Source organism: Trachurus japonicus, chromosome 9, assembly GCF_045865225.1.
Source record: "Trachurus japonicus isolate A0001 chromosome 9, Traja_1.0".
Lineage (NCBI taxonomy): Eukaryota > Metazoa > Chordata > Actinopteri > Carangiformes > Carangidae > Trachurus > Trachurus japonicus.
In genome coordinates this window covers 25,896,702-25,911,463 of record NC_140915.1, presented here as the reverse complement: position 1 = coordinate 25,911,463, position 14,762 = coordinate 25,896,702, and the positions used below count along the sequence as shown (strand labels likewise).

General features: G+C 38.7%; 2 protein-coding genes across 2 annotated transcripts; both read right to left on the bottom strand.

The window, feature by feature from the left end:
• Positions 1 to 223: 223 nt before the first annotated feature.
• On the bottom strand, positions 224 to 3,891 carry dimt1l (DIM1 dimethyladenosine transferase 1-like (S. cerevisiae)). The gene is made up of 12 exons (XM_085786992.1): positions 3,710 to 3,891; positions 2,931 to 3,004; positions 2,694 to 2,780; positions 2,128 to 2,189; positions 1,923 to 2,016; positions 1,773 to 1,822; positions 1,557 to 1,680; positions 1,389 to 1,481; positions 1,236 to 1,300; positions 1,069 to 1,132; positions 857 to 963; positions 224 to 745 (listed from the first exon to the last, which is right to left on the bottom strand). The coding sequence occupies exons 1-12, from the start codon at positions 3,765 to 3,767 to the stop codon at positions 703 to 705; spliced, it is 921 nt and encodes a 306-aa protein (XP_085643118.1). The 5' UTR covers positions 3,768 to 3,891; the 3' UTR covers positions 224 to 702.
• Positions 3,892 to 3,995: 104 nt separating this feature from the next.
• On the bottom strand, positions 3,996 to 6,170 carry cenph (centromere protein H). The gene is made up of 9 exons (XM_085788182.1): positions 5,792 to 6,170; positions 5,557 to 5,612; positions 5,426 to 5,471; positions 5,250 to 5,318; positions 5,050 to 5,106; positions 4,894 to 4,957; positions 4,548 to 4,599; positions 4,239 to 4,408; positions 3,996 to 4,154 (listed from the first exon to the last, which is right to left on the bottom strand). The coding sequence occupies exons 1-9, from the start codon at positions 5,905 to 5,907 to the stop codon at positions 4,062 to 4,064; spliced, it is 723 nt and encodes a 240-aa protein (XP_085644308.1). The 5' UTR covers positions 5,908 to 6,170; the 3' UTR covers positions 3,996 to 4,061.
• Between the last annotated feature and the right edge of the window lie 8,592 nt (positions 6,171 to 14,762).

Genomic DNA, 14,762 nt, shown 5'->3' with positions numbered 1-14,762 from the left:
TACCGCAGGAGGCAAAAGTCACAGCGTGTTGGCTTCCCCCTAGCGGTCATAGTGAGTAACTACATCTGCAGTCTCTTCAACAGACCGGCAGCCCTGGCTGTCATTGAAAAAGATCCAAATGGAGACTGTACCACATAATTACTATGAATGCTTCTGGAACATATTTTCTGCTTTTATAGACAAAATAATGAATTTAAATGTGTTAGCTTGGAAAAAGAGATGTGACATGAAAGAACACCTGTGGACAATCTGAATTTATTTTGAGAGACACACTCAAAGATACATGTATCAAATGTTTACTTTTCCATAAGTAGGTCATTTTGAATAGTTATTGAATGATAAGATAATCATCCATTACAGATCATTGCAATCATAAATGAAGAACCCTCATACCCTCAAACAGCACGGCCTTATACTGTTTCCATCTGCCAGAAATTGTCCACGCGCAGTCATATATGGGGGAAACAGGACACTCAATATGAGCTCTTTAAATGCACCCTCCAATATTCTCTGTATATTTTGTCCAAATATGTCAACACTGGAAATTAATTTCATCCGCACCTATCTCCACAAGAGGAAAGCTGAGTCTGACAGTCTCTCTCTTTCCACTCAATCTGACCACTAACTTCAGCCCCTTCATCAAAAAGCGGTTAGAGACAGAGTTACGAGTCTGTTGCTGTATTCGTCAGTCTTCTCTGCAGTTTAGGAAAAGTGGATCCCAGCAGAGTTGAATGCATGGAGCAGTCTGGGGATGAGGAAAAAAAGGCCTTTGAGACAAACTGTTTTTAAAAATAGGCTATACAGATAAACTTGCCTTGCAATACAAGAAATCATAAATCCTACATGTTCAACTTACACCATGAAGTCGTCGATGTCCATGGACCTGGCTCTCTTCTCACTGAAGTCAACTTCCTGTAAAACGCTCTCAATCTTCTTGGTGATGCTGAAGTCTGGTGGGATTTCCTGTCAAGGTGAAGCACAAGCCTTCACATTAAAACTGGCTTAATATAAGAGATACAGTCTATGTGTATGTTTGTTATATGTACATACACTGGGATATACACTCACCACATTATGTACAGAGCAGTGGATTCTGTAGTTCTTTTCCAGCAGCTGTTCCACCGCAGTCGACCTAAAAGTGACAAAACATCAACATGATCGTCTCTCCGAGCACGCTCTTTGAACAGAGGAGGCTTCAGTTAGAGTGGCAGCGTCTGCAGCAGGCAGGGACTCACTTGAAGGCTGCGTTGAGGGTTTTGTTTTTCCTTACAAAGGCTATTCTGACCAGGCCGTCCCACTCCTTCCCAGGAGAAAAAGAAAAAACTGCGTTAAACATCTAAAAATTCATCACAGTGCTGACCGCTTTTTTTTTATTTATTAGACCTCACCTGGAAGTTCACTGGAGGGGGAGGATTTTTCGGTTCTATCCTGACAACACTTGACTCCACTTTCGGAGGAGGACGGAAATTATTCTTCCCTACCTGATAAAAGGAGGGGAAACATTAATACTGGTGCCGTTAGTGTGATAGACAAACATCAGGCGGTGCAGCACCGACCTTCATGAGGTGGTCTACTCGAGCCAGTAGCTGTGTGTTGATGGACAGTCTGCAGTACAGCTTGTCTCCAGGTGTGGCCACAAGTCGCATGGCAAACTCTCTCTGGAACATCAACACGGCACACCTGAACAAATGCAAAACAAAAGAGCTGCTGAGAGCATGAAAGGCATACAGTAAAAAAAAAAAAAAAAAAAGTATTTTTTTTTACTTTATTACCTGAAAAAAGGTCGATGCAGCAGGAGCTTGAAGACGAATGGTGACGAAATCTGCACAAGACATTGAGAAATTTCTAGTTTTGGGTAAATGATGATATAAATGATATCATGAAACCAACTGTGTGAAGAATGGTGGAAAATGTGTCTTTACCTGATAAGGTAAATTAGCCACACAGACGTCAAAGAAAGGTAGATCTGTTTTTAATACATCTCCAACTAATATCTGAAGTTTGGTCTGCATGGGTCTGTGTAAGAAAAACAACAGTGTCTTTTTATTAGATCATGTATTAACTTTCTATTTAACTGCAGAAACTGTGCAAATATGTGATGGCGCAGAGATGTGGTTGTCAACTCACGTGCACTGTACTCTCTTCTGAAGTTCAGCTACCAATCTGCAATCCAACTCACAGGCCACCACCTGCAAAAGTATCAATTACTGTTTATGCATCAGTGACAACAACGACTGAAATGATTAATTACCAAATAACTGTATATAAAGCCATTAAAAAGATGCAGCAGTATTTCTCAAAGGGTAATAATAAGGTTGTTAAAATGAATTGAAGACTTGCTCATTTGTATGTGTACAGTAGTTGGGAAATAATGAGGATGTCAGGATGTCAGACAGAAATGTTATCCTGAAACTACGCATTACATCATCATCTCATCTGGGTAGATGTTAATTATGATGCACCAGAGACACTACATTCTTATCTGTGAAAATGATCTCATCCTTAATTGAACAGGACACCAACTTCAGCGGGATTTACACCAGCGATCAACTGCTTTCAGTGCAGACAATGCCCATATGGTATGTGCTCTTATCTCATCCTCTGACCCTTCATATCTGGATGTAGTGTAGCATTGGATTATTATTCACTTTCCTGTCTTAACTTGGAGCCAGACAGCACCTTTTGACACTGACCTTCTTGGCCTTCTCCAGCAGTTTAACCGTCATGTTTCCAGTACCAGGTCCCACCTCCAGAACCACATCTGTCGGCCTCAGCGCAGCCTGAAAACATGACACATGCCAGCTCAGCCACAACCACAGATTAGACTGTGTGTACCATAATCAGCATATAGGATTTGTCTTTAAGATAAAGCCTTTGTGTGTTAGCAACCAGGTGCATGTAAAATGGCTCTGCATCAGCACCACACACACCTTCTCAATGATCCCATTCACAACCAGAGGGTTCTTCAGGATGTGCTGGCCGATGCCGGTGTTGAACATGATCCCTGCAAGACACAACACACAGGACACTGTAAACTGGCCTGGTAATGAATAAAACAAGTCACTGTTAAACTGTTAGATCCCATTTCCTTTTCCACTGTAAAATGTAACTTTAATAATAATAATAATCAAAATTGACTATATTCTTAAATATTACGGCCAATTAGACACTGTAAACAAACCGGACATTACTCAGCACTTTGTTGTCACTAGTGGTCAGTCTTTTCCAGTCAGGTAAAATCATTATGAACGTCTTTTTTCCCCCAACTTTATCTAAAGTTGTAGCAACAACAACATTTCAGTCTGTCCAGCTCACATTCGTTACAACAGTAACAGTACAGTAAAGTTACAATTATATGACAGTATAATAACAGTTAAGCAAAAGGAAAAAAAACAATCAAGTTAACAATAAAGGAAAATAAATTTTGGTGACAGAACGTATCCCATGAAAATTATAACGAGCTGAGCCTTTATAACTCATGTAAACAAAACCTATAACGTCGTCATTTGCGCCACAGTGACCGTCACGGTGCGGTGTTAAACCAGGTGAGGCGACAGACTTTACAGCTGCTCAGTGTTTTACATCGACTTTACGGTGAACTTGTTAGTTTAAAGCCCGTTTTCTTCTTCCAGCAGCTGACCGACCGACCGACCGACCGTCATGTTGGTGTCATGCTAGCAGCGCTGCTAACCACTCGGCTCAGACTGACCTTGGTTCTTCACCTCCTGGTGCTGCCTGGTCTTCTTCTCGGCCTTTACCTTCGGCATTTTGACCCGTTATATTGCAATAAATATCCAGAAAGCCCAAGTTTGAAACTCTATCTGGAAAATATATCCGTCTAGTCCGTGGAAACACGTGTGAGCTCCTGTTTCTTCTTCTCAGGCAGGAAGTGGGGGTCGCTCTGAAACTTTTCTTCGCCGTCTGTGTCGCCCTCTAGCGGCAGCTGGATGTCATCGACACTGCTGTCACAAAAGGATTCACTCGGTTTCTTTTTAAAAAATGTATTGATTTATTTTACAAAACAACACAGAAACATAAATACGAGCAAAGAAATGAATCGTCTAGTCAGAGATAGGCAGCTCCTCCAGTGTCATGACGATGTCCTGCAGTTTAGGATCGTCCAGCCAGTTGACTTTAAAAGCCAAGAGGATGCCCTGGACACAAACACACACATTCAGACATCAGTAAACATCTCTGAAACTTTTACTGGAACATAGTGTGTCTCCTGTACAATTTACCCTGAGGACATTCTGTGTCATGATGACCATCTTTTTATATTTCTCCAGGTTGGCTTGGCCTTTCTCCAACGCTGCTCTGTACTTCTCTGCATCTGGATCATCTGGTTGCTCTTTCTTGGACTTCAGCTCTTCCATCTCTTTCATTTTCTCTTGTGTGAGTCTTTTCAGCTCTGCGAGAAAAAAACATTAGAGTTAAAACAATGAATTAGATGTTCACCAAAAACTTAAATACCATAAGTCATTTTTAATGTAGACATGAAGCAAGGAAAAGCTCCATACCAAAATGAAGAAATAAACTACAGAACATACCAAGTCTGTCCTTCTGCATCTCTGTAATTTCATCTTGAAGAGCTCTTGATTCCTGACCGAATGAGGTGTAAAAATAATTGCCTTAATTTGTGAGTAACTTCCTAATTTCAAATCTAACCAACTATTGCAAATAAATCTGTATTAACCAGCACATAAAATATAACCACATAATGTGCATTTAAGTGCAAAGCAAATGAGCCATGCCAATTAGTTTCTTAATAATAAAATATGTACATGTTCTGGGGCCTGCAGAGATATTAAGACACTAATAATGCACAAAGTACTAGTTTTAAGACAACAGACCAATGATTGAATGATGGACATATTGGATGATGAGGCTACTTACTTTCTGAACTTCTTTTATACGTGAACAGAGACTCATGTAGCGATCGCTCACGGCTTTCAGCTCACTTAAAAAAAAGCAGAATGTACAAACTGTCATCAAAATAAGGTTTTAACAAAACAAATGTATGAGTTGTGTCAGTATGTTCAAATGACGTACTCGGCCTCTGAGTCTTTGTGTTTCAGCTTTTCTTCAATAGCGTGCCACATCTGCATTCTTCAGTCAAATCAATGAATGGTCAAAGTTAACAAAGTTTCACACCTTGCATATCACATTATGCAATCATACCACATATTCCATTTGCAGAGAAATCACAGCACTCATCACATAAAATAAAGATTGATCCAAAACAGGTTTACCTGTGTAGTGTCAATGTACTGATAAAATGATTTGTCTTGACGGTTTCCAGATCACTGACGTAATCCGGTCTGGAACAATGGATGAAAATTGCGTTAACACTGTAAATCATGAAATTCATTCAAATATTACTTTTAAATCATAGATCCACATTACTGGGTTAAATGCAGATACTCACAAGTCTCTTTCAGCTTCAGATGTGCTGCATGATTTCTTATTTTTTCCTGTTGCAAGAAACTTAAATTTCAATGCTCTGTGTGTTTACTTCATGAAAACATAATACAATGGATATAAAGTGTTTGTATATACCTGCCTGGAGCTGTGCTGCCATCTCAAAGCACTGGTTGGACATCTGCTGTCTTATTCTGACAAAAAACACCAAAACTGAATTATCGTCTCATAATAACAAGAGCTAATATGCGTTCATGGGTGTTTATGTGAATGGAGAGTGAATCTTCACCACTGGTGCTGGGGTGTCGTTCATCATATAAACCAGCACCAAAAACAAAGTTAAGTGTTAAATCAAAAGTGGAAGAAGAAGTACCTCAGCATGTCTACAGGCAGGATGTCCCCCTGGCCGGCAGAGCCTTCAGGAGCAGGACCGTCATTCAGTGCCAAAGCCTCCATCGTGTGGTTCACCCTGTTGTCAGATGAATTCATCAGAGATGTGGAGACAATCAGTTTCAGATCACCTCGGTTTGATCCAAGAAGCACGACCAATTCAGTACTTCTGAATTACTAGTTAACGACTCAGTTTTCTAAAGCATTGAACAAATAATAATAATAAAAACGTATTTACATAGCACCTTTCTTAACAAAGTTACAAGATGCGTGTACAGGTCAAAACAAAAGAAGGTACATTACGACAAGAGCAAACGGTAAACACAACAGAACAACCAAAAGATAGTAAAATCCTTTGACCCACTGTATTTAAACAATAAGTATACACTTTACAGTACAAAAAAGGTCATAAAAAAGGCTATGGATCAAACTGTGGGACTGAATGAGATCAGGACCAAAAAGCCAGGAAAATTGTGACACACTTCAAAACAAGTGTCAAAGCTCAAGAAAAGCTTGCTGAGGTCCAGCAACAACTTAATAAACCAGCCCACAAGCTCCTTCAAGAAGTGGAGCCCCAGCGTCTCCTATGCGCAGCGTGAAGCAGTGGCAGCAGCAGATATCCTCCCCTCTCAAGCAACCAACTGGAAATAATAAATGAACGTGTCGAGATCCTTGGACCATTTCACCTCGCCTCCACTGAATTATCAGCAGAAAAACACGTTTCAGCATCCAAAGTCACTCCCATCATCCGGATGGTAACGTTACAACATAAACTGGCCATGAACTGTGTCGTTGTCAAAGTGGTTCAGTGCTACAGAAAGCCTCGGTTTCACCATCACTAGTTGTCCGTGTCTTTTTATTATGTAATCCTCTAATAAATTATTGTACATTTTGGGAGAATACAGTGTGGCGACTGAGTTCCCGTCTTTTTTAATGCAACATAAACAAACATCAGTAAGTAGGCTATGTAATATACTCGCTAACGTTAGCCTATAATATAAAGTTATAGGATCGCACTGATGAACGTGTAGTAACTATCTCACCTTGTTTCATTGATCTTCACTTTGCTACTAAATCGCTGCTGTCGCTCATGAAGAGTTTGTTCACAGTCGCTTCACTGGTTGTTTTGTTTTCATCGGTTAGTTTGAGACGGACATCCCGCCAGGAAGTGACGACACACCGCACGTCTGTGACGCAGTGACGTAGTGACGCAGCGACGCAGCGCCCCCTGCAGGTCAGGAGTCACGGCGCAGTGCAAAACAAACGGTGTCGGCGGCCTTTCTCAAGTTTCCTCTTATCTTGCTGTTTTCCAATCTGTGTGTAAAGGCCGGGGCTTCAAGATTAGCTGTCCAAAGGTAAACTGGATGTATCGTTTATCGCGTAGCACCAACATAAACAGTGGAGAAAGAAAATAACTAGGAGATTAAATTTAGTTAGTTCATCGTTTACAGACTTTTGAGAGGTAGGGCTAGTTTTCTGTGGTCTAACAATGGTGTCTAACGTTACTTTGTGTACTACTTAATAGCTCATATTAAAACATTGTTGCAAAGTGTGCAGTTGTTGTTAGTATCTATGAGCACATCTGGACTAACAGGCTGACTCACTCGCAGCAAATCGTTTCAGTCTCCTCAAAAATAAATCTAAATTTAATTCTATTCTTTACAGTGTAAAGTTTACACAGATAATGAAGCATAATAAACTGTGCAGTGTGTCAGGGATTTTTCCACTTTTGTCTGTCTGAAACCCTGTTTCATTTGCATCCAGCTTGCTCCAATCATTTCCCTGGCAGGGCGGATATCTCACTGCGGTCAAGTGAGCCGTCGTTCTTCCTCGCGGAGTCAAGCCAGCCGCACAAACATTTGAACTGCGCCCGTATCATAGAACTTACGGTGAGTCCACTGACGAAGCTAACGCTAGTTCAGAACCAAGCGAGATGACTTCCGGTTTTCAAAGTAAGACGCGGATAATACAAAGGCAAGGTGTGTGTGTGTGTGTGTGTGTGTGTGTGTGTGTGTGTGTGTGTGTGTGTGTGTGTGTGTGTGTGTGTGTGTGTGTGTGTGTGTGTGTGTGTGTGTGTGCGCGCGCGCATGTTCCCGTGTGTGTGTGTGTGTGTGTGTGTGTGTGTGTTCCCGTGTACCTACCTAACAGGGCCTTATGAATTTTAAACAGGAAAAGAGCCTTATACTCCATTTTTACTGTACAGTAACATGACTTTGGCCCATAAGTTCTGGCAATACTTGGTTAAGGTGACTTCAGGACCACCCTGGCTACTTCCACAGTCATTATCAAACAATTTTACTGTACCATTTTGGGGGAATTAAACCTCAAAGTTGCATCTCTAGTTTTTTTGTTTTTTCCTTTACAGGAAAAGTGCCTCATACTCCATTTTTACTGTACAGTAACATGACTTTGGCCCATAAGTTCTGGCAATACTTGGTACAGGTGACTTCAGGACCACCCTGGCTACTTCCACAGTCATTATCAAACAATTTTACTGTATAATTTTGGAGAAATTAAGCCTCAAAGTTGCATCTCTAGTTTTTTTGTTTTTTTCTTTACGGGAAAAGTGCCTCATACTCCATTTTTACTGTACAGTAACATGACTTTGGCCCATAAGTTCTGGCAATACTTGGTACAGGTGACTTCAGGACCACCCTGGCTACTTCCACAGTCATTATCAAACAATTTTACTGTATAATTTTGGAGAAATTAAGCCTCAAAGTTGCATCTCTATTTTTTTTTTTTTTTTTTACGGGAAAAGTGCCTCATACTCCATTTTTACTGTACAATAACATGACTTTGGCCCATAAGTTCTGGCAATACTTGGTACAGGTGACTTCAGGACCACCCTGGCTACTTCCACAGTCATTATCAAACAATTTTACTGTATCATTTTGGAGAAATTAAACCTCAAAGTTGCATCTCAGTTTTTTTTAAACAGGAAAAATGCCTTATACTCCATTTTTACTGTACAGTAACATGACTTTGGCCCATAAGTTCTGGCAATACTTGGTACAGGTGACTTCAGGACCACCCTGGCTACTTCCACAGTCATTATCAAACAATTTTACTGTATCATTTTGGAGAAATTAAACCTCAAAGTTGCATCTCAGTTTTTTTTAAACAGGAAAAGTGCCTCATACTCCATTTTTACTGTACAATAACATAACTTTGGCCCATAAGTTCTGGCAATACTTGGTACAGGTGACTTCAGGACCACCCTGGCTACTTCCTCAGTCATTATCAAACAATTTTACTGTATAGTTTTGGAGAAATTAAACCTCAAAGTTGCATCTCTAGTTTTTTTGTTTTTTTCTTTACGGGAAAAGTGCCTCATACTCCATTTTTACTGTACAGTAACATGACTTTGGCCCATAAGTTCTGGCAATACTTGGTACAGGTGACTTCAGGACCACCCTGGCTACTTCCACAGTCATTATCAAACAATTTTACTGTATAATTTTGGAGAAATTAAGCCTCAAAGTTGCATCTCTATTTTTTTTTTTTTTTTTACGGGAAAAGTGCCTCATACTCCATTTTTACTGTACAATAACATGACTTTGGCCCATAAGTTCTGGCAATACTTGGTACAGGTGACTTCAGGACCACCCTGGCTACTTCCACAGTCATTATCAAACAATTTTACTGTACCATTTTGGGGAAATTAAACCTCAAAGTTGCATCTCTAGTTTTTTTGTTTTTTTCTTTACGGGAAAAGTGCCTCATACTCCATTTTTACTGTACAATAACATGACTTTGGCCCATAAGTTCTGGCAATACTTGGTACAGGTGACTTCAGGACCACCCTGGCTACTTCCACAGTCATTATCAAACAATTTTACTGTATCATTTTGGAGAAATTAAGCCTCAAAGTTGCATGTCTAGTTTTTTTGTTTTTTTCTTTACGGGAAAAGTGCCTCATACTCCAATTTTACTGTACAGTAACATGACTTTGGCCCATAAGTTCTGGCAATACTTGGTACAGGTGACTTCAGGACCACCCTGGCTACTTCCACAGTCATTATCAAACAATTTTACTGTACCATTTTGGAGAAATTAAGCCTCAAAGTTGCATCTCAGTTTTTTTTAAACAGGAAAAATGCCTTATACTCCATTTTTACTGTACAATAACATGACTTTGGCCCATAAGTTCTGGCAATACTTGGTACAGGTGACTTCAGGACCACCCTGGCTACTTCCTCAGTCATTATCAAACAATTTTACTGTATAATTTTGGAGAAATTAAACCTCAAAGTTGCATCTCTAGTTTTTTTGTTTTTTTCTTTATGGGAAAAGTGCCTCATACTCCATTTTTACTGTACAGTAACATGACTTTGGCCAATAAGTTCTGGCAATACTTGGTACAGGTGACTTCAGGACCACCCTGGCTACTTCCACAGTCATTATCAAACAATTTTACTGTATCATTTTGGAGAAATTAAGCCTCAAAGTTGCATCTCTAGTTTTTTTGTTTTTTTCTTTACGGGAAAAGTGCCTCATACTCCATTTTTACTGTACAGTAACATGACTTTGGCCCATAAGTTCTGGCAATACTTGGTACAGGTGACTTCAGGACCACCCTGGCTACTTCCACAGTCATTATCAAACAATTTTACTGTACAATTTTGGAGAAATTAAGCCTCAAAGTTGCATCTCAGTTTTTTTTAAACAGGAAAAATGCCTTATACTCCATTTTTACTGTACAATAACATAACTTTGGCCCATAAGTTCTGGCAATACTTGGTACAGGTGACTTCAGGACCACCCTGGCTACTTCCTCAGTCATTATCCAACAATTTTACTGTATAATTTTGGAGAAATTAAACCTCAAAGTTGCATCTCTAGTTTTTTTGTTTTTTTCTTTACGGGAAAAGTGCCTCATACTCCATTTTTACTGTACAGTAACATGACTTTGGCCCATAAGTTCTGGCAATACTTGGTACAGGTGACTTCAGGACCACCCTGGCTACTTCCTCAGTCATTATCAAACAATTTTACTGTATAATTTTGGAGAAATTAAGCCTCAAAGTTGCATCTCAGTTTTTTTTAAACAGGAAAAATGCCTTATGCTCCATTTTTACTGTACAGTAACATGACTTTGGCCCATAAGTTCTGGCAATACTTGGTACAGGTGACTTCAGGACCACCCTGGCTACTTCCACAGTCATTATCAAACAATTTTACTGTATCATTTTGGAGAAATTAAACCTCAAAGTTGCATCTCAGTTTTTTTTAAACAGGAAAAGTGCCTCATACTCCATTTTTACTGTACAATAACATAACTTTGGCCCATAAGTTCCGGCAATACTTGGTACAGGTGACTTCAGGACCACCCTGGCTACTTCCACAGTCATTATCAAACAATTTTACTGTACCATTTTGGGGAAATTAAACCTCAAAGTTGCATCTCTAGTTTTTTTGTTTTTTTCTTTACGGGAAAAGTGCCTCATACTCCATTTTTACTGTACAGTAACATGACTTTGGCCCATAAGTTCTGGCAATACTTGGTACAGGTGACTTCAGGACCACCCTGGCTACTTCCACAGTCATTATCAAACAATTTTACTGTATAATTTTGGAGAAATTAAGCCTCAAATTTGCATCTCAGTTTTTTTTAAACAGGAAAAATGCCTTATACTCCATTTTTACTGTACAATAACATAACTTTGGCCCATAAGTTCTGGCAATACTTGGTACAGGTGACTTCAGGACCACCCTGGCTACTTCCTCAGTCATTATCAAAAAATTTTACTGTATCATTTTGGAGAAATTAAGCCTCAAAGTTGCATCTCTAGTTTTTTTGTTTTTTCTTTACGGGAAAAGTGCCTCATACTCCATTTTTACTGTACAATAACATGACTTTGGCCCATACGTTCTGGCAATACTTGCTACAGTTTTTTTTAAAATACTTTATTTACAGTTTATCATTTTACAAAACTGTACAAAACATACCACATAGGAACATTCAAACATAAAAGGGAACAGAGAGAGAGAGAGAAAAAAAAAAAAAATTAAAAAATAAAATAAAATCAAAATCAAAAAGGGGAAGTGGCTGCCAGATATTTTTTAATTTACCCTTTAGATATACTTGCTACAGTTGACTTCAGGACTACCCTGGCTACTTCCTCAGTCATTATTAAACATTTTTACTGTATCATTTTGGATAAATTAATCCTCAAAGTTGTATCTGGAGCTTGTTTTCAACAACTAAATCGATATAAACGTATCAATTCACAATAGTTATTTGGTAACGATCCAACGCATCACCGCATGCGCAAATGACATGCCCTGTTAATTGACACCTCCACGACGACGTTCACTGGATCTCCACTTGATTGCAAGAATGGCTGCAAAAAAAGGGTAAGTGGGGCTTTCAAATAATTTCCAATGTTATGTGGGTAAAAGACACTGCATTTATTGTCTACATATTTTTCAATTATAATTATGTGGCTTAAATAAAGGGCGTCATCACAAATATTTTTTAATTGGCTAAATAGTCTATCACCTTGGGTCAACTGACACACGTGGTTAGCTCACAGACACATGCACATTGTAGGTTATAGGCCTAGCTATTGTAATTAGTGAAATGCCTTATTCTGGCTTAAAAAAAAAAAAAAGTTTAGCTACTGGACAGAGTAATATGATACATACATCTATGTAATCTCCTGAACAGTGCCAGGGTGCAGTTAGATCTGACCTTTTCCTTTTATTCTCTTAACACTAGAACCGCCAACATTATTCTAATCCCCCTTTAATTTCCCAGACCGCATCAACAGTCGCAAACAGTTGTCTAAGTATAAACAATAATTTCAGTAATTCTGTACAGTTCACAGTGATGCATCTGGACCGTGGATGTACAGTATATAATAGATCTCGAGACGTGTGCTGCTCTCGTGTGAAGAGTCCATGACGCTGTTCATTGTTGTTCACTTGCTACTGTAACAGGATGATTTCATAGAGTCTTCTACTGCAATTGAAGTACTTAGGGGATATTTGTAGAGCATACAACCCTACTTTTAAATAATGCTACTATCTCTTTAAAGTGGATGGAAGCAACAAGGACAGAGAATAATGACAAGTGACAAGAAAAAGACATGAGTTTCACCCCTTAGTCAGAATGATAATCATGATTTTCAGGAAAAGGAGTGTTCATTAAATTGAGATCTGGAGAATAATCAAAAATAACTTCAAAGGCCGGTGTTAAAAAATGTATTGTTATGTGAATTAGTAATTTTTCATGAATAATGCTAAGCAATGATAAGGTCAAACTTGCAATATCTTTTACATCCATTATGTATTGTGTTACATTACATGTATTTCTACACAGCGAAATCGTGTAACACAACAACCTAAATACCAGGCTGTGAAGCTATAACCAAGATGACAAAATGTATTGTTATTGTGTCTTTGAACAATGAAACTAGCAAATAACAAATAAAACTTACAGTAGAATTTCATTATCTTATATCTATCATGATTGAAAATTAACATTTATACTTGAATGCCTTTTACAGATACAGTGTGACACATGTTTTCGGTGGTTCCATGTGGAGTGCCTTAACATGGACTCGGCAACACTTCAGCAGGCAAAGGCTGGTGACTGGAATTGTGACATTTGCCAGGATTAAAACATCACCTTCGATCAGTGGAAGAGAAAGGGATCAGAAAGCCTCAACAGCCATCTTTTAAATTTGACTTTATGTTTTGACATAAAAATGGCACAACACTCTTATCACTGAAACTTTGATTACTTTTCTGGAGGTGACACTGACAGAATCTGAGACATCTGAGGCACCCAGGTTACACTCAACACAATTGTGTGTGTGTGTGTGTGTGTGTGTGTGTGTGTGTGTGAGAGAGAGAGAGAGAGAGTTTTAGGTGGATTGATAGAGAACGATCCTGATAGTCAGGTGGAGATCGAGAGTGTGTGAATGTGCAACGACGTAATCTGTAAGGATTATCTGTGTATGCCGGCATCAATAACAGGCTCTCCCAAGATGCACTTGCGTGTAGAATAAGGACTAATAAGGATAAGAATAAGGCCTCAGTCATGTTATTTCTGTCCACTGATTTGTTTGGTCTTTCGATCCTGTAAAAAGTAAAGATATTGTATATGAAAATAGACCATCTTCATAAATAATCACAGACTATGTTGATCTGATATCTGTATTTTATATTCACTTTAAACTTTAAACTTAAACATCTATGTTCTTGTGATTGTGATTTATTCCAACATATGACTGTCACATGGAGGTTTGTTGATGTTTAAGAGTATTAGACATTAGTCTGAGCTGAAAGAAAACTTTGAGGCTTGTAGAACCCAATAATGTAATAAAAAATGTCAAGTGAGTGGATTGAAAATGTAATAAAAACCTGATAATGTAATAACTTCCCAATAATGTACTAAAGTGCATATCCGAATAATGTATGCATGTCCACCACTTAAAACCAAGTAGGCCTAATGGGTCATCTACTGTTAAATTATTACATTATTGGAGTATTACATGATCAGGTGGGTCCCTTCGAATGGAAGGCTAACCTGATAATGAACAGTAATACTTTATTACATTATTGGAAGTTATTACATTATAATTTATTACATTTTCAGTCCACTCAAGTGAATTTTTTTTATTACATTATTGGGGTTATTACAATATCAGGGATTTATGATATTATCAGGTTCTACAAGACATAATTTCTCCAAAGTGAGTGAGTAAAACTGTGTGATAATGACTGAGGAAGTAGCCAGTGTGCTCCGAAAGTCAGCTGTAGCAAGTATTGTCAGAACTTGTGGACCAAAGTGATGTTATTGTGCACTAGAAATTGAGTAATAGAACCTTTTTTGTGTCAAAAAAGCAAAAAATTCAACTTTGAGGCCTAATTTCTCCAAAATGAAACAGTAAAATTGTTTGATAATGACTGTGGAAGTAGCCAGGGTGGTCCTGAAGTCACCT